Source organism: Ammospiza nelsoni, chromosome 2 (assembly GCF_027579445.1).
Source record: "Ammospiza nelsoni isolate bAmmNel1 chromosome 2, bAmmNel1.pri, whole genome shotgun sequence".
Classification (NCBI taxonomy): domain Eukaryota; kingdom Metazoa; phylum Chordata; class Aves; order Passeriformes; family Passerellidae; genus Ammospiza; species Ammospiza nelsoni.
The window spans coordinates 85017149-85039332 of record NC_080634.1 but is presented as its reverse complement, the minus strand read 5'-3'; the positions used below and the strand labels follow the sequence as shown (position 1 = coordinate 85039332).

Sequence of the window (22184 nt, the reverse complement as noted above, 5' to 3'; positions counted from 1 at the left end):
AAGAATTGAATGATTCTGCATGAATTTGTCACTGAAGTAAGGAGTTACTATTTCAAAAAAGAACAACACCCAGCATTTGACCTTTTCAGCTGTACTGAAAACAGCAGCCACTTCATGCTACCAGCTATGGTGAAACAAAGGTGAAGAAGCACAGAAGTTAAGACTCATTTTAAGAGAAGGTAAGTCATACCCTTAGCAGATGGGACCAAATTTTCTAATTCTTCTGACCCTGAGAGCTACTCTTCAAGAACATAATCAAACCTGGGATATAGAATCACAGAATCACTTAGGTTGGATGAACCTAAACCACTAAACCATGTTCCTGTGTGCCACATCTTCAAGTCTTTTAAATATCTCCAGGAATGAGGACACAGCCTGGGCAGCATGTTCCAATGTTTGACAATTCTTTCCACAAAGATGTTTTTTCTGATATCCAACCTGGAAAAATCCCAGTGAATACATCAATTATATGAAGTACTTAGTCTGATTAAGATTTGTATAACTGCTCTTTTATTTTTATATTCCATAACAGCTCTTCTCCAGTGGAAGAAAATTACTACTAATTTCATTCTGTTTTCATGCAGCCTTCAGACATGAAACAACTGAAGGAAGAGAAGATGAAAAATCAAGCATATATATTGTGTCCTCCTTTCTGGATCTTCATGGACCCCAGCAGTTTGAAGTGGAAGAAAAATTTGAATCTTCTCCTATAGTTTAAGTCATTAAGTCTTCATTGTCAAAAGGAGAAATCTCTTTTAAGTACAACTGCTAAAGATACAGAATTTAATTTTCAGAGTAGAATGAAGGACATGCCTTTCACCAAAGGCCTTTTCTCTGAGCTTTTTTAAAAAAGAGTTTCATTGCAAAATGCTGCACCATCTAAAATATGAGGAACACAGTCATATTGATCTAGGTCACTTCAAACTTGAGTAAAATTTGGAAGATTGCGTATTTTGAGATTTGAATAATACCATGGTCTTTTCAATGTTATCTTCAGGAAATACCTGCATCTTGGGTTTTTATTCAGACACAGAATGAGAATTGTACTTTTCAGTATTTCAGACAATGAGCTGGTGGTAAAATGGTTTCTGCTCTGCAAGAGGATGGGCAATAAACGCAGCAGCAATTGTGGATCAAGTAAATGTGGTATGAAATGTGGTTTAGAGTTCCATAAAGCAGATGGTAATGCTTCTCCTCATAACAAGCAGAGAAGCTGTGAATTTGCAGCTTGAATTCAGTGTCCAGGAATAAGACCCAGCAGGGCAAGAGGGAGTTACAATACTGCAAATCACAACTGCTCTGCCAAGTGACTGTGTAGAACAAAACTTGTTTCCATCAGCTCTGGGAGAAGCCCACACCTTTACTGAGGGCCATAAAGAGAAATCACATATGAGAGGAAAACAGAGGTTAGGAAAAAAAGAAAGAGGTTAGGAAAAAAAAAAAAAAAGAGAAAAATCTCTGAGAGCCTAATCTTCTTTTCTAAATCACTGTTAGAGCCAGTGTGTGTAGCCAAGTTGCTGAAGCTCCAGCACTGTACTGAAGTACTGTGTAATTGCTGGGGGATCTCTTTGCTTCAGAGGGGCAGGGCAATATGCATTTATCCTGCTAGTTCTGTCTGGGATGAGAGAGAAACATCTTCTGGGAGATTCTGTCAGAGTGATAAATAACAGAAATAATTTCTAAAACAAAGGAAATTACTGAAATTTGTTATGTTCCAGATGAAGCAAGTCACTGTGCGCTGTTTTATCTATGACTTCAGCTGCTGAACTAGGGCATGGTTTCATGATGTCAGTGCTCTGACTCTCAGTCCCTGTTGCATCTTCTGACTCAACAGCTCCAGAATTTTCTCAAGCACTCTTCAGTGCAGATTTAGGGCTTTAATGGTGGAAATAAATCACAATAAAAGAAGCATTTAGAGTTCTATTAGATCATGCATCTTGAAACAAATCAAGTGGGCTTTATTTATAGGATAAGGTTTTATGTGTCTGAAAAAAGGCTTATAGAATCTCCAAATCTGAGTTCCTCTATGATGCTTCAGGGAAGAAGGTCCATAAGGTCTTGGGGCATAGGAACAGAAAAAAATAAGCTGACTAGTGAGGCTATATTACCAGTGTATATCAAAATGAGCTGCTAAAATCTCAAAAGCAGGAGGAAAGTTGAAAAATCAGATAAGACTCACAAAGAGACTAGAAGATGGTTGCAAGATGTAAAACATGACTTCCAATGAAAGATTCAAAGATCAAGCTAGTTTATCAAAAATATGCCAAGAGATGCCTTCTTCACTGCCTGTCCATCTGTACCAGGATCAGAAGATGGGTTCTTCAGCCCAGCAGATAAAAGTGTAACTACATCAAATAGCTGGGAGCTGAAAAGCTACTCTGATTCAAAAGTGAAATAAAGATCATTTTTTAAGCTGAAAAAAGTTTGTGGCTGAAAAGAATATATTTAAGGTGCTCTGTTTCACTGGAAAATTTTAAACTTGGGCTGATAACTATCTAGAAGAGATGATCCAGCCATTTCAAGTCAGGGTTAGATGATCTTTGTTGTGCAGAAGACTAAACTTACTGTAAATTAGCTATGGTGCATTTTGAGCTAAGAAACTGTGGGGGGAGGAAGATGAAGAAAGACCAAAAAAAAAAAAAAAAAAACAAGAAAAAAAGAAAAACTTTATTCTCAGGTAGTTTTAGTCCATGGAGAGCAGCTAGCTGAGTCAACAAGAGCTCACATGAGTCCTATGAGGAGTGGCTGAGGGAGCTGGAGTTGTTTAACCTGGAGAAAAGGAGGCTTAGGTGTGACTTTATCACTCCCTATAACCACCCAAAAGGAGGCTGTAGCCAGGTGAGGGCTGGTCTCTTCTCCCAGGCAACCAACAGGAGAAGAGGACACAATCTGAGGCTGTGCCAGGGGAGGGTTAGGTTGAACCCTGGGAACAAGTTCTTCACAGAAAGGGTGATTAGATGTTGGACTGGGCTGCCCAGGGAGGAGGTGCAATCACCTGGAGGTGTTAAAGAAATTATTGGCTGTGGCACTCAGTGCCATGGTCTGTTTGACAGGGTGGTGTTGGATTTGATGATCTCAAAGGTCTTTCCCAACCTAATTGATTCTGTGATTCTGTGATTCTACAATGTACAGGTACTGGAAATTTACTTCAGCCTACTAGTCTGTTTTCCCTCTCTGGACATGGGATATGGCATCATGGCTCATTTCCCACTCCAATAGCAGACAGAGGAGTTGTCCCATAGGAGTATTATACTCACTGACCACAGATGGAGCCTAGCTCATAGGCTCAGACCATCTATCCTGCTCTTAGATGACTTTAAGTGAGATAAATGCTACTCTCTCTTCTCAATACACCATATCAGTGGAATTTTTAGGTTGAACTTTTTCAGACTAATTTCTTTAAGACAAAGAGAGGGTTTTAATATATTAAAATAATACAGCAGAAACATGAATTATCCTTCACTCCAGAGATAATGTTCTGAGGCATTATAAAATTTAAATGATACAAGGTTTTTATAGCTTCTTGTGCTATTAAGTTACATTTCTTCATACAGTGATTCTGGGATGTCTCATTAACTTAAGCAGAGCTGTGCAATGTAGTTAAGAGAAAAGTTCTGTGCAAATGTTTTACATTAACTTCCTTGAGTATGGTCTTAGTTTCCTTGTAAAGAACTGACGTTGTCTTCAATGAAAGCTTGCCCTGAGGAAAAAAAAGGAAGTGGGATTTGGCCCTTAGCTATCCTGTGCATTGTAAAAGGAATTTATTCTTTTCCTTCAGTATTGCTAAAAAAGCCTGAGATACAGCACACATCTTCAATATATGCAGATCAATGTGGACTAAATAATCAGTTCCATAAATGTGAGCAAGCTGAAATAAATTTTGTTTCTACTTTCAAAACAGGAAAGTGATAAATGAAATTGATCTGTTTGTTTGCAAACAGTGATGTTACTTGAGCTAATTTTGAGGGTTCAGGCAATGCCAAGATAGAGGGGAAGGAAATGTTTGTTGATCTCTATTCTTTGGAAAGGACATAAGGCAGCTTATCATCTTAATGTGTCTTGCATTCTGACTGTGAAGAGGTGACCAGATTTAATACCACTCAAAAAATGCCATACCCTGGGTTTTGGCTCTTTTTATTTTTTTACTTTTTCCTTTCCAAAATTAGGAAATCTTGTACTTTAAAGTGACAGTTTGTCAATCTAGACAGTTTGTCTAAATAAATGAGTCAGTGCTACATTTTGACTCTTCTTGATTGCATGTGTGAAAGGAATTCTTGGCTAAGGTCCATTTACAAAGGGAGAGAAGCCAACAAGGGTTGGTACAGTATGGAAACCAATAACTACATGTATTTGGAAACAGCACTCTTGGCCACTGGTCTGTTTTCTTCCTGTTACCTTCCTTCAGTGTTGCCACAGTAGATTGCCAAAGCCCAGTACATTGGTTTTAAAAAGAAATAAAATTACCTTCAAAGAATTGTTTGTGGCTTAGCCATCTTGCCTGGCCTGATGTTGCACAGTATATGTTTTGCTCTGGCTTCCTCAGTTATTGCAAATGGGTCAGTATACTCAGCCTCACCCTCTTAAAATCATGGTAGTTCTATCTTATCTATGGCAGATTTTTCATGCGAACTTCACTGGAATCTGATTTTTGTCTTTCCATGCAGGCAGCTGAAGCTGAAACCGTGTCATAGAACGAGCAAGGGCAGCCTAACACCAGAACTGAATAAGAGCCTGTATGTAGAAAATTTTTTGAGGAAGAACATTAAAATATCTCCCATGTGCTGTTATATTTAGAGTTAACACTACTGTGCATTTGGAAGAGGCAGCAGCAAACCTGATGCTAAATATCAACATCCTTTGTTTCTACAATATCAATTCTCACTGTGTACTAAAGTAACTGATAGTTGTGTAAAGAGTCAACTATGAAGTCTAAATATTTATGAAATATCATTTCAGATGTGTGGTTGGTGGCTCCATATCTAGTTCCTAAAGTCAGTATTGAACTGGAAGCAAGAATGTAGCTACTTTATTATGTGCAAATAACAGTGTATTCACACACAAATTATAGCACTTGCCTTTTCAGTTTACCCACAGTTGACAAAGTAGTTAATTATTGAGGAAATTATAATTTTTTCTAATAACCTTAGAGTGCTTTTTTCAGCAAGTTCTTTACTTCCTGTACAAGTTCATTGTTTAAATAACATTGCCTTACCCAATTCCTAGACAACTGTATTCATTCTCATAAGATCCATTCATTCCTGTAAGATCTATATCTATTTGAACTATTCTTCATAACAGGAGTCATCTTTTTTGGTCCCTCTTTGGAGATTTTTTAATTTTACTTTTAAATTTATAATCCTTTTTAAGAGAAAAAAAAATTGGTTTGCCATTGTTTCACTCTGCTACCAAAGGCAGTAGGCTCAGATCACCTTGGTACTTAGTGGATGCTTCTGTTTATCTCAGACTTGAACTGGACAATGGATTTTGTGTGCCTTTTTGTGCCAAGGTAGAGGCACTTTGATTTCTGAACTAAATATTAGCCTGGGAGGAATACTGGCAAGGAAATATCCATTGTAGAAATTGTGAGCAATGAGTCACTCTCACACTAATCAAAATAAGTGCTGTCATTGTGGACGTGAGGGAGAATCTACGTATGGCTTCCCTGTGAGTGACCTACATTTTTCGGAGCCTACCTGGCCTATTTGCCAGGTGTCCTTTCAGAGGCATTTTTAATTATCTTCGGTTATCAGATCTACATGTTCCGATATAAAATCACTCTCAGAAAGGATCTGCTTTCATGCTGGAAGGTTAATTTGTTTACTTTCAATTTACCAATTATTGGGGCTTGTTTAGCCTTTCTTTGCAATGTTAAAGAGCTCTCAGGTATTTTTTCTATACCTATGTATGTACTACTCAGCCACATATTCAGTGGTGAAATACAGCCTTGTCCAGATCTCTGGAAATCCCATGACTTTAAAATGTGAAATTAAATCAGCTCTAACCATTTATCTGTGCAAAAGTAAAATCATTGTCATCTTTTTACACGTTTCATGTATTTTTTTCCCTAGATAGATATGTTAAGAACTATTTTGGATTTTTACAGCAGTATCCCGAGTGATTATTCTCATTCACCCTGGAAGTACTTTTATAACAACACCAGGTTTTGCCCCAGATAAGCTCACGTGCGCTTGTGTGACACTGCAAAGCTGACACAGTTTTCTGCTTTTAGTTCCTGAGATAACAGTTTTGCAACTAGCTCAACTGTATTTTCATGAACTGGAATGCTCTAGAAATCCCTGGCCTTAGGATGCTTTTTTTTTCCCCTCACTCAGCCACATCCATGTTTTCGGTTCTCACGAACCATGTTTTCAGTGTTTAAACAGATTTCATTGCACTGAGGAAGTTAATAAATTAGTTCCGATTACACTGAAAGTATGAGTCTTTACTATTTTTGTTAATTCACTAATCCCTATGCCACTTGAAACTGGTTGGGCAAATATTGTGGAGCTTCAAGAGAGTTAAAACTGATGATAATCTCATCCCATCTAGTTTGTGTAATCCTGGACATGCTGTTAGCAGCAATGATGTTCCATAGGAATGCTATGGCAACATCAAAATGTTGGCTGTCTAGCAGGCTTACTGCATCCTGTGCATGATCCATGAATAAACAGAGGAATTTAGTTCCTGGAGTGTCAGTCTGGCACATTTCACAAGCACTACATTCACTTACCAAAAAAAAAGTCAGCCAGTCACACAGAGAAAGTGCTATAGTGACTGAGTGATAAATCTCCTGCTGTTAACCCTTGTATATACCAACTCTAAGAAGCTAAAAATAGATCATCCATGGCTTAATTCAGACAGGAAATATGCTCTCCTTCAATTTGTTTATTGTTTTTGTTCCCAGATGCTCTTCTTTGGTCATACTATTTTTTTTTTCGTCAGTGCATCTTCTTCCTAGGTTCTGGAGAGACAAGAATGCTTACTTTCTCTTAGATGTGATCTTCCTCTGAACCAAAGGCTGCAGATAAGGTCACTTGGAGTGAAGTACTAAGTTTGAGCTAAAGAGCCCAAAAAGGATATTAGTCCAGGGTTCAGTGCATAGGAACATGTTCCTACTGTTTTAGTCTGCTGCAAATGAAAGCACAACACTGTGTTTGCACTTGGTTCTGTCATGCAGGGATCTCCATCTCCCCAAAATGAATATAAGCTTTATGCCCAACTAATAGTCTTTTTCCCTGTGTATCTTGAAAAAAAGGAAATGCAAGGACATTTACAGGATTATGTGGCTTTTTTAGATGGCACCTAAAATCAACAAGATGGGAGTAGGGTAGACCTTACTCCATTAACAATGAGACCTCGAGCTCCCTAGACAAAGGTCCCATGCTTGGAAAGACTCACTGAAAAGACATCAAAGAATCACAGAATGGTTTGGATCAGAATGGGCCTTAAAGATCATCTGTTTCCAACTCCCCTGCCATAGGCAGGGCCATCTTCCACTAGACAAAGCCCCATCCAACCTGATCTTGAAAACTTCCATGGATGGGACACCCACAGTTAGTGTGGGCAACCTGTTCCAGTGCTTCAGCAGCCTGACAGTGAAATATTTTTTCCAAATGTCTAACCTAAATCTTCTCTCTTTCAGTTTAGAACCATTACCCCTCATTCTATCACTACACTGCCCAAGCCCCTCCCCATCTTTCCTGTATGCCCCTATAAGTACCCTAAGGCTGCTGTAAAGTCTGCCCAGACACTTCCAGATGTTTTTGTGAGACATAAAATCTTGACTGAAAGTGTCCAGGGAAGTTTCTCTGCAAATTATTCTCATGGCTTACCAAACCATTCCCATCAAAATATTTCTATCTTCAATCTAGTTTTTTTTCCTTCTAGTTATTCGAGCTTGTATGAATTCAAACTATCTTTGTACTGCCCAATGTCTGTTTAGGTTTTTACTCCATGAATGTGAACATCATTCTTAAAGATTCTCTTTGGTAGACATAGGTGGAATTCCTGGAGTTCCCCGAACTGTACACAACTGAAGTGTGTTCAGAATTGATAGCATCTGAACCAAGTGCTATCCCACTGAGTGGGGAAACCCAAGTGTTTGCTAAAAATAGCTTCATAAAATACATCAGCTCCACACTCAGAGACAGACAAATAAAATTTAGAATAAAACAGTTGCTAGGAAATTTCAGGAAAGACATACACAACTAATGGGAAAATACCCTCTTGCTCCTATGAAAGCTGGATGAGTAGGCAGGGGCTATTCTTAAAAACGGCAAAGACACAGTTTAGGGCGGATGCATTGCACATCTCCAGAGACAGGAAAAAGTGGGCTGGCATGAATTGCTGTCTCTTCCAAACCATGAACCTCTAGTTCTGAAACTAATATGAGCTAGGATCAAAACCAAAAAAAGAAGGTGATCCTTCATGCAACAGTACATGAGTGACTCTCCTTGTCAAAGAAAATGAATGAAACTGCAGATGCAGCATTACAGGGGTTCAGGCAAAAAGGGGACAAGTAAATCTTAGCCCACTGACAAGACAATAGGCTGGCTGCATCCTCTACCAAAGCCAGTGTTCCCATGATGATGTTTGATCCCTTCCTCACCTTTGTAGAAGAGATGAACTTAAACTGGAAACAAGTGAATTCAGTATCCTGTTTGAAGAAGACCTTGTTTATTTACTTTTTGTTGTTGTTCTGACCTTCAATTAATACCTTTGGATAAAAGCTGACATATAAAACTGACTTTAAGACAGAAACAACATCATGATCATGAATGCCAAATTTCTGCATTAGAACAAGCTGATGAAAGTGTCTTAAAGATTAATGAAGCTTAAGGAAATAAAGCTGCAACTTCTAAAACTGATTTAAAAGAGTAACTTATATGTACAAAGGTGATTTAAGTTCAAAAATCTCCCAGCACAACATGCTCAAGCATTATTTCTGTTGAACAAAACAATGAAAACTCATCTCTGCACATGTTTAAAGATTGTATTTTAATCACGGACTGAAACAGAATGATTTACAAAACTGATGGTTAGATTTAAAACCAACCACTACACCTTTCTGTGGGAATATTCCCCCCACACCCTATCAGATTAGGGATTCAAGTGAAGAACAGAGCTGTTCACGTTTGCCTTTGGGACTGAACAGTGATTTCCAGGATGATGACTGATGCTGCAAGAATTCACCTAAGGTGCTTTTCAATGCATTTCATTTACCCAGCTGAAAGTGGCTTCTTCTAGGGAAGCCTGCTGGCTTCATCAGAAATCCCAACCATCTTGCAGCTTTCTGTCCAGAGCCTTCTCTGCAGCTCCTCATCATATGCTACGTCTGCCGATTTTGTCCTTTCCTCGTTGTAGAGGTAGCAGCCACCAGCTCCTTCCATCTCAGGTGATACTGCTGCATAGATGGTTGTAGAGGCTCCTTCCTCTGGGCTCTGCAGAAATGAAAATATACCCAAATCCAAGTGAGGCAGGTACAGCAGAAAAATTATATTACCACCAAAGGACCTTATCAGTGACAAACATCTTCCCTAATTTTGCTTTACACTTCTGGTTTTTATGCGAACCCAAAGCTTGTAATAATAAAAAAGTCATTTATTCAATTGGCAGAGTCCATTTCTTCAATAGAGCTATTTTAAAATAGCTTAAAGCCAGAACAGATATATGAAAACTCCAGTCTATTTTTTCAAGAGTTAGTCAGATGGAGCATACAAAATAATTGATTTAGCTTTCACAGTTAGAGCTAATAAACCCAAAAGCAAGCACAAATATTAAAATCCTAGTTTAATTATTCATTTTGCAAGGATGAAAGGGTCTGTGCTTTGCCTTAAGAAGATGAAGGCTATGCTGTACATGCAATGTGTTCATTGTAACAACAATTGTGACATGAGCAAAGGATCATGGAAACCATGACAGCAAATTAAGATTCTGCAGTTCAGTCCAAGCAGGCAGGTAAATGAGGGAACTGCATTTTAGACACAGCATAGTTATCAGGGTTCTGCTCTGTCATAAAGAAAAATGGTGAATGATCTATAATTTCTGATATACCATGAGTATTAAATGAAAATTAATAAGTGAACAGCTTAGAGTGATAACTCCTTTCATCCTGAGTATATGCAAAAATTTTACATTCTGCATTCAGAAGAATCACACAGCTACCACTAAAATTATTTCCATGGCATTTTTATTCTAATTAAAGGAAATATTCAAAACATAACATTTGATATGCTTTGCCTTTATCAGCGATATAATTATGATCAATGCCTGCTAGACAATAATGTATTATTTTGCAATCCTTGCAGTCATTATCTGAGGCATTAACAGTACTGATGCTGCTCCGAGCTTTCTCTGCAGATCCTGACAGGGTGTCTTTTCCTGAAGACCTCACTTGATGAATGAGACAGTAGTGAATAGGTTACTCATTGCCTTATAAAAACTAATAAATCTAAGTAAGTGGAAGCTTTTTGTTATGTTTGGTTTTTTTAAGAAAATTATTGTACTATGATATTCTGTCTAAAGTCACTTAAAAATGCTCATTTACCTTGGTTTAGTACTTTATTAAGGGTGCTATTTCACCCTTCTTTATTCTATGGAAAATAGTGCTTATTCATACTCACTACATTATGTAAATAACATAAAAGGCCTGCACAATTTTTTGTTCATAGAGTGGCTAAGATAATGATCAACTATGAACAGCAGTATAAAATATCTTGATATTGTAAAGTAGCAGAACAACGATGATTATGAGCATTCCTATTTTTACATAACTTTTTCTGGATGACAGAGAATAACCGAAAGGTTTTTTTATGTACTCTTGTGCTCTACTTAAAAAAAGTAGTGACACAGATAAACCATTACTTCATGTGACGGTTCACTGGACTTTATGTTCCTGCATTTATCAGCTCTCCAGCACAAACAGGCATAAATGTCAATATCATGACTCCCAAATCTTAATGACAACAGCTCAACACTGAAATGCTGTAGAAAAATTGCCTGTGGGTGGAATTTGTGTGATTATGTTCTTATGAGCAGGGCTCTCTACCACGTCAGAGACTGGTCTGTATGGATATTGTTATAGCATCAGAAATACCAGGCTGCCTCTGCTGATTCAGTGGTAAGGTTCTGCCAGGATATGCAGAATTTCCCAAGATTTTTACTTTTGATGATATGCCAGTTAAGTTCCCAACCAGAGGAGATCTATACCAAGAGGGTGGTAAACATTGGAGCTGGCTTCCTAGAGAGGTGGGTGGTGTATGCCAAGCCTGTCAGTGGCATTTGAACAGGCATTTGAATAATGCCTTTAAGAATGTGCTTTATCATTTGGTCAGTTATGACCTGGTCACAGCTGTTGTAGGTCCCTTTCAACTGAAATACTCTATTCTATTCTCTTCTATTCAAAATTATATAAAATATTTTAAATAAAGATTATGCTCTGGTTGAAAGTACTTACACGCCCCCACTTTGACTTATAAGCACTGCAACACTGACCATCAATTAAAGTCAGCTTGTGTAACTTTTCATATGATTTATTTTGCTCTTGCAATCCACCATATGTAATATGCTGAATTGAAAGGTGTATGCTAAATTCCTATTTAGCTTTTACCATCTGATGCTAGAAGCAATTATCTAAACATACAAAGAATAAACCCAACTTCACTATATTAAGGAATTAGCCATCATTTGAAGCATTCAAGGCCAGGTTAGATGCAGCTCTGAGCAGCCTAGTCTAGTGGAAGACCTCTCTTCCTATGGCAGGAGGGTTGGAATTAGCTGGACTTTAAAGTGCCTTCCAACCCAGGCCATTCTATGATTTTAGGATTCTAGATATTATGGAAATATAATAAGGAAAACAAGTTTTTTCAGTACAACAGAGAGTGAGATGCTTGTGTGTGACTAATGAATTGTCTTATTCTGTCTTCTGAGTGCTTAATTAATTATGAAAGTTTTATTTTCCCTTTCTCTAAAACCTCTTCATTGTTTTGACATGTTTTCTGTTTTAGTGAAAGTAAAAATGAAATCCTGCATCAGGAGTGCCCTGACTTTCCTGCTGGGAGTTTGACCTTTTTGATTTGAGAGGCTGAAGTAAAGAACATGCTGTGATTCCTTCTGTGGATCTTGTCCATGCCTACTATGACACAACAGCACATCCACACACAAAGCTGAGATTCTTTCTGGGAAAGTGTTGGGTCCACTACACACCCAAAAAATCAACTGCAACAAACAAAGACACACAGACACAAGCAGACATCCTGTCTGTGCCCCAGTGCCTGAGGACCTCTCAGGAAGGATGGAGCTGGCAACAGGCTGCAACCACTGGAGCAATTAATGGGTATCTGGACAAGGATCAGGATGAATTGTTCCAGCAGTGGCAGACTCACTCCTGGTTGTCAACTTTCCTTTGAAGAGCTTTTCCATAGCTTTTCTTTTACCTCATGATAGGCCATCAAAAGATGAGGAGAAACCACAAAGACCTTGGAAAACAAAAGGGTCACAAACAGGAGACTACTGCCAAAGAAACACATCTGACCCACCCTTTGGTGCCAGTGGCTCTCTAAGAAGGAGAGCCCCTGATAAAGGACCGGAGAAATCACCAGCCAATGGACAAATATCTTGACCTATAAAACCCCAGGATATTCGTCATGATGCTCTATACAAACATACAATGAAATAAACCCAACTATGCTACATTAAGGAATTAGCCATCACTTGAAGTGCTCAAGGCCACGTTGGATGAAGCTCTGAGCCACCTGGACTAGTGGAAGATGTCTCTTTCCATGGCAGGGGGTTGGAACTAGATGGACTTTAAAGTCTCTTCCATGAAATATCATACCAAGAGTTCCAGGCAGACAGGAGGTAATAGCAAGTATAATTCTAATCGCAGGGGAGGATTCTCTACACATTGCCAGTGTAAAAAAGTCTTAAAAAACAATAAAAGAATAATATTTGTATGCACAGAATCAGTAACATCTTGTTCATTAATTGACTGGACTTGTCCTAAGAGAAAGGGTATGCCTATAAATTGCACAATGATTCTTCACTCTTCAGTTGCCAACTTATTGGTGTTGAATTTTTTTTAATTGGATTTTTGTTTACAAACTATTATATTATTAGTATCCAAGGAACTGTAATTAATGCCTTTGTAATATACAGGTAAAACTGATTTCTGCTTAACTTCTTCCTAATGAAATTCTGAACCTGTACTTCCCTTTGCTTGTTATAGTATTGATCACAATTTTTACTTTCTTTTTCAATTACCTTTATGTTTGTCTTCAAAAGTAAATAGTAAAAAGTCTGATTGAAGGTACATCTTTGCTTGTTAGATATATAAGTTGTGGAAGGAGAAAAAAGATAGCCTGTGACCGGCTTACTTAAGCAAAATGTAGCCTACATACATAAAATGACATTATTTTTGCACTATCTATTCCCAAAGAAAAAGCCTTTTTCTTTTTACAGAAGCTCTGATATTTCTTTCTTTTCTTAAATATTCATCAATTATAACTCATCGACAAAGAATAATTGTCCCTCAGTATGAAATGGCATATTCTGTTCTAGAAAAAGTGGGACAAGTGCTAAGAGGGTTTGTATTTTAGTCTTGTTTTTTTAGGACTTGCTACTTCATGCACTTCAATTAGTCCAATTTTAGGGGCAATATAATTTTGTCAATACTAAATGCTAATTCTTGCAAAATGTGCTAGCTGACAACAGTCAGTTCCTACAGCCATGTCACCATGAAATGTTACATCCTTTCCATTTGTCTAAAAGAGGGAATAACAGCTTAACTCTTTAGAAATCGTGTGTCTCCATCAGTTTTGTGTGATGGTTTTGAGTACCATGATAATCCAGGTACTCATTCACTTCCACCTTCACCTGAATTCATAGCTCAGAGTCCTGGGTAGCCAGTGTGTTATGCTCATCAGAAGCCACAGAAACTGGACAGGACAAAGTTTAATAAGCTCCTATAATTCCTCCTCTGTAATCCCTTCATTTTCTCAGTACCACTTGCAGCAGCTACCAGCAAACAGTGACAACTGTTCTATGTGTCTTAAACACTGTGACAAATAACTTGAATGGACAGCCTGCATATTCTTGTATTTCTACTGGCTAACAGAGTTGGCCATATGATTGAAAGAGCAGCAGTGATACAAGCCATGGTATCAGGGGATTTATGACTTTGGGATAGCTTCTCCTCATCCCACTCAATCAGAAAATTGCACTTGATTTGTATTCCATGAATTCAGGAGTCTGCCATCTCAAAAGATTATAGGAGAGAAGGTTGGGTGAAGAGGACAGAGATGCTGACAGAATTAGTCACTGACATCACAGCTGAGTTTTGAGAGACCTGAACAAGGGGTCAGAGAGATGTGCACACAGGACTGCCTGGTAAGCTGGAAGATCACTTAATGCTGAGAAAAAACCTGTTAAAACACCTTTATCCCTATAATTTGTGCTGCAGAATACATCAAGTATTGATGGAATAACCCTAGTTAGCAACATTAGGTAGACTGCTTGTCCTGGGGTGACGTTATGATGCTTGTATCCCCATTCATATGTTCTGTGCCTTTAAGACTGTCTCTGAAGAGTGAAAGTTGTGTTTGGGTTTTTCTTATCAGGGACACAGAGACGGGCAGTACATAGGGCTGTTTTTGCTTCTTGCTTTCGGCTTGCTGCTTTGCTCTCCCTCTCTCTCTCTCTCTCTGCTCTCGCTTCTTCTTGCTTTTGCTTCTGCTCATTAGCTAGTTCTAGCTAAACAGTCCAAATTCCCTCCTGGACTGTTTCTCTTCTCCTTCTTCTTCGACCATCTCGAACCTGCTCCAGACTGGGACCTGGGAACACCAAGGGTTTGCACCGTTTGGCTGCAGCAGCTGCCCCAGCGCCGGAGGGACTGAGAACAGAGCAACCACCCCCGAAAGAGACTTTCTGATTTCGTCACCCTTTTCAGAGCAGTGTCATCCGGTATTGGTCATTCTGTGTGCTGGGGGGTGCTGTGCCTGTTAAATAAACAGGTTGTCTCTACTTCTCTCTGAGGAATTCTTCCCGAACTGGTTGTGGGGAGGGACCTTGTGGGTTTGCTTTCTGGAGGGCCCCCCCTTTGGAGATTCTCTCCCAAATTTTCCCTAAACCAGGACGCTGCTGTAGGAACTTTCATCACAAGTGAGCTTATAACACTGGTCCTAGCTCATATACCATTCATTAAATCATGCACTTTTCAGTTCATGTGAAAAATCTACTCATAAGCTGATGAGTTAAATGAGCTTGCCGATGTTTTTTGATTTGGTTTTCTTTTTGCCACAGGTGTTCATGGTATTTGCTCTGCGGCTTCACTTTTTTAAAAGAGTGAGTTCCATCAGGCCTTTCCTGGAGTGGGTAACAAATTCCCTGGTTCCAGCTGGGAAAACTCAGAAAGCACTGAACAGGCCATCTTCTGGGCATCAGTACTCAGACACTTTATCCTGTGTTCCTTCACCTTTATCCTGTGTTCCTTCACCTTTATCGATGATCATTATTCTAGTAATATTTTTAAAATGCTGCTTTATTACTGACTTACTTCTGTACTGAAAAATCTGTATGTGAAGAGTTTCCTTCTTTTTCTGTCTTCCTTCAGGAAAGACAATATTCATCTGTGATACCGGAGGAGTCCTATGCATATACACTGTAGGGATTAGCAACAACAATGAGAACATGAAATTGCTCTTACTTGGTACAGCAAAGTCTTTCATCTACCTGGTGGCAGCTAGTGGAGGGGTGACACCCTGAATGCACTGCTTGACTCTCAACAACAAAGGCAAACACAAAACATTGAATAGTTTGAAAAATTTCAGAAACAGAGGAGCTGGGATTGTGTTCCCACGAATATTAAAGCAAACAAGCTTGTGAGAAGCATATTACCTGTGTTCTGGGATGCACTGACTACTATGATCAGTGAACCACTGAATCATTTCAAAGCCAGGAGTCTTGGGAAGACACCAGGTTACTTTCTGGTGCAAGAGTCCAAGGTGAAATAACAACAGCTGCTGTAGAGCCACAGCCTCCAGGTGAGCACAGGGGCTGTGTGTGTTCAGTGTGCATTGTGTAACTTGCACTGTCTAGACCTCCTAATGTGATTGCTGCTTTGAAAATTCCAGACAAAAAGTAATCCATTGAAATCCTGAGTACGAAGACAAAGGCTAGAAAGGAAACCATGACGCAGGTGTGCGGACGTGTTCAGCCGCCTTTGATCAATCAGGCTGCAGCAGCTGGCTTTATGTCCTGGTGGCACCAGGGGCCAGGACCAACTCTCAGGTCCCTAGGAAGCCAAAGCTGCCAGACAAGTGTGGCAGCACAGCTCTTCAGCAATCTCTGCCTTTACTCAAAAAACCTGGTTTCCATCTGTGCTCTCTCTTTCCTTCTATTCTTTATATGTAGCTTGCTATTATGCTATTTCTATCCAATTTCTGCCTTGATAATAGACTAGAAAGAGATATTTTATTGAATATAACTCTCCCTAGATACCCAGTCAGCACAACCAAATTAATTTCTCTTCAATCCCCAACTTCTGACAATGAGAATTCTTTAATAAATTCACTCCATAATAAAATTCTTCAGATTTTGTCTTTGAAAGAAATAGCAGAAATGGTTCAGTTAAAGCGTTAAGCCTTTCTCCTGACAATGTTGTGGCCACAGAGAAATAATTTCTCAATCAAGTTATAAATATATAATAAAAGATGAAACTCTGATGAATTAGGAACACAAAGCAATTTTCACACTAAAAATGAATCAAAATTTGGAAGGAAAGGAGCTTTTATAATCTGAATAATTCATGACTATTCAGGGAAAAAGAGAAGTTTTCCCTGAGCACAAACATACTGAAAGAACAGAAGCAGAGACAGCTGGCAAACAGACACAGAGAATATCAAATCCCAAATCTCCTTTTCTCTTGAAAGCAAATTCTCTGGAAAGACCTTAAAAAATTCAGGTACATGGAGAGACTGGGAAGTCCCATCTTATTTTCAGATCAGCCCCTGCATGGGTGGCTGGGATGCCTGTAGATAAGGCAAGCTATGGAAGAAAGGAGCTGTCCTGGAAAGCCTGTCAGGGTCAGCCTGTTGCTCAGAGAACCCAAGGAGCAGGCACGTGCCCAGATCTGAACGCCTCATTTCCCATGAATCTTTTGATGGAGTTGGCAGTAGAATGTTTTAATTGGTTTTGTGTCAGAGATATGCCTTCTGAGAAATCTGTTTTGTTGAAAAATGGCCAAATAGCTCTGCTCTGAAGCCAGGGGGTGAGTCTGGTTGCAGATTCAGAACATGAGCAAAGTTTCACTGAGGAAGGCATCTGCCATGACTCTGAGCCCTCTTCCTCTACAGCAGCTACTTCAGGCTAAGCAGGTGGGCTGCTTTGGGCTGGGGCAGAGTTAATTTTCTTCACAGTGTAATAATAAATATTATAAATAAAAAATATATATAAATAATAAAATTATATTTGTATCTTAATTTCTAACTGAAAGTCTCTCAGGTTAGAAAAGGAATATAATGTTGGTGATGTGAGCAGGATTGTTTGTGGATCCAGACTTTGCATTTTCTAAGATATTGAAGAGAGCACTAAAAGAACAATGTTCACTTTTAAGCAATTTTGAATAGTAACAAGAACCCAACTTTACATGACTGAATTTGAGCAGGGACTTGAAACTTTGGGTCAAAGTCATTAATCATGACTGACTCCTTTATTCATTTTGTCAAGTGCATTGAGGAATATTACTTTGCCTGCAGGCTGATCCCTAAGCTTGCTCTGCAGCAGACAGTGATGTCTTCAAAGCCAGAACTGAGATATCGCTGCAGCCACTGAAATCACTTCACACTTGTTACCTCAGCTCAGTAACTGTATGCAAAATTTGACAGATAGGAGCCTGCTGCCCCAGACATTGCATAAACATCCAACCAGAGACATTCACTTGCTGGAACATCCAGTCTCTAGGAAATAAGGCAGGCAATAATAGGCAGAGAGAGATGAAAAGTATGTGTACTTCACAAAATACTGAATCCTGTTCTGTGAGCACAACACTCTGCCTGGTTAATGAACTCTCTGCAAATCAGGTGATATCCTGCAGCTACCTATTGCTGAGGATGCCTGGGTTAAATCACTGAGAATTGTCCTGGATGCTCACATAATCTGGAATTTTCTGCAACACTTCCATTCAGAGACCCACAAGATATTTATTGAAGCAAATGCACAGGTCAGAAGAGATAAGGAAAGAATGAGTCTCTGAAATCCTAATCCTGATGCCTCATGCACTAGGCTGTAACTCCTGTGTTTGTACAGGAAAATGCATCATTTAGTGTTTACTTCCAGCTTAAATTTTCAATGCCTTATCTTACACAAGTACATAGGCCAGCCTTAGATTTTTGAATTTTTTTAAAGAAGATTGATCTTGGCAAGCAAAACAACACAGCAAAGCACACAAAGAAATATTTGTGTCTGAAGTGGTAGCTGCCTTTTTAGCAGCCCTAGAGAATAGGAGACACAGCAAGGCTCAAGGTGCTAAGATGATGCTCCTGAGTACATTTACCTCTGAACAATTTATTACTGCTTGCTCATGCAAAGTAAAATATCTTTGCTGGCTTTTGGTGAAAACATAAGACTTCAGGGATAATATATATGGTAACTTCTGACTTGTAGCCATCTACCATCATCTCTACTTGTTTACTTACTCTTTAATATTTGACAAGTCACATATATTTTTTTCCCTTGTTAGGAAATAGAAACTGAAACATCTCCCACTTCATAACTTTCTCATAATGAGTATTATTCATTTTTTAATTATTATAAAAACTCAGGATGGGCATGGAACTCCTAAATATTTAAAAGAAAACCACAATATAGAAAGCCTTTAGGAACTATGATGAGATCAAAAAGCAAAAAGACTGTGCAGAACACAGAGAACATGAAATAACCCAAAATTACATAAGCCAGCAGCTATTTCACAGCCTCTTCTGTTTTAAATTGCTCCAACCCCCATTTGCACCCCAAACAGCAGCAGGACTGTTTCCAGCTGTGGGCTCAGCCAGGTGGAGGAGGGCTGGGAGAGGGTGGCTGCCAGCCTCAGTTTTCTACCTTTCCCACTGGAAGCACCTCCTGCAAACAGACAGTGGAGATGTGAAAGTGCAAATCCTTTCCTGGATCACCAGGTGAGCCCAGCAGAGAACACTCCTTCCCTGGGACTCAGGCAAGCCATGTGCCTGCACTGCCAAAGACGAGGACCAGAACTAGTGAGGTGCACAAACTAACTCAAAATGACTACAGGGTGCTACATCTATGCATTAATAGCAAACAAGATGAAAATGTGTCTGGGAAGATGGGAGAGATGAAAGCAAAATACACTTTCCCCCAAATGTATTAGCTGTACATTGCAGTGGCATGCTAGCTGGGCTGTAATATGTCCTGCTGATGGGTCTGCTCCACACAAAGCTCCTGCATGGAAAAAGACCTTCACCTTGCAGTGCTTATCCTCACCTTGGGTCTCAGCCTTTGTCTCCTTGTCCCTGAGCTGCCAGGGAAAAAAGGAGTTTAAAGCAGGTCACTGGCAATTAAAGCACTTACTCCCCTCCCATGCCCCAGTGGGGTGGGGAAGAGAGTCAGGAAAAGATCAAATCCATGATTGCTCGCTACAAACTGACTGAAGCGCCGTGAGCAGCAATCGATGGCTCCTGGCCAGCTCTCCTCAGTTTAAACATCCATAGCCTGATGCTCTGTGCTATGGAATATCTCTTAGGCCAGGCTGGGTCAGCTGTCCTGGCCATGCCACCCCACAGCCTCTTGTGCATCTTCTCCCTGGCAGAGCACAGCAAACTGAGAAGGCCTTGGCTTAGGGTAAGCACCGCTTAGGGACATCAACAACATCAGTGTGTTATGAACCTTACTCTCACACTGAATCCAAAACTGTACCAGCTGCTAAGAAGAAAATTAATTCCATCTCAACCCGAACCAGAACAACCATTTAGCAATGTCCATGTCCCAGCTGGTCTGAGTTTCTGGTTTTTATAGAGTTATTGTGCTTAAATTATAGTTTCACAGTATTCCCCAGACTGAGACGAGAAAGTCCAAACTGGAGGACAGATAAAAGTGGTGGTGAGGGAAGGAATCTTATTCTGGAATTCACATAATTCCAGTTGCTGGCAATTTCATCCTTTAATCTTGAATGATAAACCAAAAAGATATAAACAAGAGGGTTAATTTACATCTGTCCCTAGTAACCTAGCAAAAGATGGAAAACAAGAAGACCAGACTTATTTTCTATAGTTGTTTTAGTGGAAGACTAGAATTAGGTGCAACTCCTAGAGTGACTCAAATTTTCTAAACATGTATTTTTAAAAGATAGTTCAAAGAAGTAATTTCAGATTTTACATCTTCAATTTTGCCCAATAAGCTCAGGGCTTTTCTATTTAAGCAATAAAACCCTTGAAAAATTACAGTTCTCTTCATTATAATTAAACTCTCTTTTATCAGGAAGCAGTTTGTAAAAAATAAATAATTTAAAACAAAATGTAATCTTGTAAACAGAACTACCACTTCCCATTTTCCATCACAATGTTATCAGATTGCTAAAGTCATGAAACGATGGATAGATTCAGAAACCATACCATTATGGGGCTGTCTATATAGCTTATCCTTTGTTACCCAAGAGAAGTTCTAAGTTTAGAAGCAAAGGCAACATTCAGTTGCAAATTGACATATCTGAATGCTTATTAACTCGACAGAATCAACTTGTTTTTAACAAAACAACAAAAAATGCAAATGTAAAGGATGACTGAATCTGATTATTCAAATCAAGTTTTTGTTGTGTAGACTGAAAGTGAATTTAAGCTCTGTAACTTAAATCCTTTTGTTTAAGTCAATTAACCCCAGGGCTCTTCACTATCTGCAAAGGAATCTATTGATGCCTTAAATTCAGAAAAGACCCACAAACATGTATAATTTTAGACAGGCAAAGAGTGCCATTGATTTCAATGAGATTAGTCTCTAAAACTATGTCAGACAAGATTTGAGGCATCATATCTTTAACTGTAGAGCTCATTAGACAGAGAGAAAACACGCAGACCCTCAGCCAAACAAATGATTCCCAAGGTTTGAACAGAAGCAAAAAACTTTCATCTTGAAAACAATTACTCAAGAGTTTAAGCTCATCACCTTTAATCAGCTAAATGGTCTGAAGGAAGGGCAGACTGGTACTCATAGTGCAGAGGGGACTATAAGCCTATGGAGAGGTGATACAGCTATTCATTTGCAGGGGCTCTGAAGGAAAAAAGTGGTGTCAGTTCTTGCCAGTGGAACAGATAAAGGAAAGCATGAAATGGCCTGTACTTATTATATGTAATTGTTAACTACTGGTAAGTAGGAAGACCCAGATCTACTATACACAGGAGCTTTCCAGTTTAATTCCTAGGCTTATTTCTAAAGGTTTTTTGTAAATTTTCATTAACGTAGCAGATGGGAGTAAAAAAAAAATTGTGACTCCATTGTAAAAGTCAGGATTGAATTTGGTGACAGATGTGGTCCTTGCCATGTTCTTGTTTCCTTTTCCAGATGACAGAAGTCACAGCAGAGGCGTCACATGGCTGCACAGGTGAGGTGGCCTGCCCCATTCCTGTGTGAATGACTACACTGATTGTCCCAGCTTTTGTTGGAGGAAGAATTGGTTCAAATTCCAAAAATGAGATCTGTTATAAATGATCAAATCTCATTAACTGAAACAGAACAATGAAAAACTGGAAAGGAGAAAACCATTTAATCCCTTTCATATCCCAAGCATATTTCCCCAATAAGCCATTAAAAAAAGAAGAAGAAAAAACCCTTACAAAAAAGGGGTTGTGAGGCACGAATGTTAAAAATCCCAACAATATTTCTGAAAGTTTTCTTATTCCTTTTATTCTGTCTTCAGGTAGCTCCTGAAGACGAATTTCTGAGAGTTTCTGACTGGGGTTTTGATACTGGAGTAATTCAGGGCTTACATAGCCATGGACAAAGGCTTGCTCTTGCAGAACTATTGAGACACAAAATAGCAAAAATTAACCTTTTCTTTTCATTAAGCTCCCCAGGAGAGCTCCTGTTGCACTGGCATTCATAGGGCTTTTTGACATAAAATTTAGAGAAGTTGTTTAGAATGGGAAACAAATACTGTGAGGTTTTGTGGTTTGATGAATACATTT

The 22184-nt window shown here is 39.0% G+C and overlaps 1 protein-coding gene and 1 long non-coding RNA gene across 2 annotated transcripts in view; one reads left to right on the top strand and one right to left on the bottom strand.

The window, feature by feature from the left end:
- Positions 1-8982: 8982 nt before the first annotated feature.
- DHRSX (dehydrogenase/reductase X-linked) overlaps positions 8983-22184 on the bottom strand; it is a 161450-nt gene continuing 148248 nt past the window's right edge. Inside the window, exon 7 of the mRNA XM_059494079.1 lies at positions 8983-9440. Coding sequence (XP_059350062.1) covers positions 9243-9440 — 198 coding nt within the window. The 3' untranslated portion in view covers positions 8983-9242. The remainder of the gene's footprint in view (positions 9441-22184) is intronic.
- On the top strand, positions 15297-17404 carry LOC132070159 (uncharacterized). Its single transcript, XR_009417895.1, has 3 exons — positions 15297-15339; positions 15608-16037; positions 16128-17404. It is a non-coding gene; the product is annotated as an uncharacterized LOC132070159 (long non-coding RNA).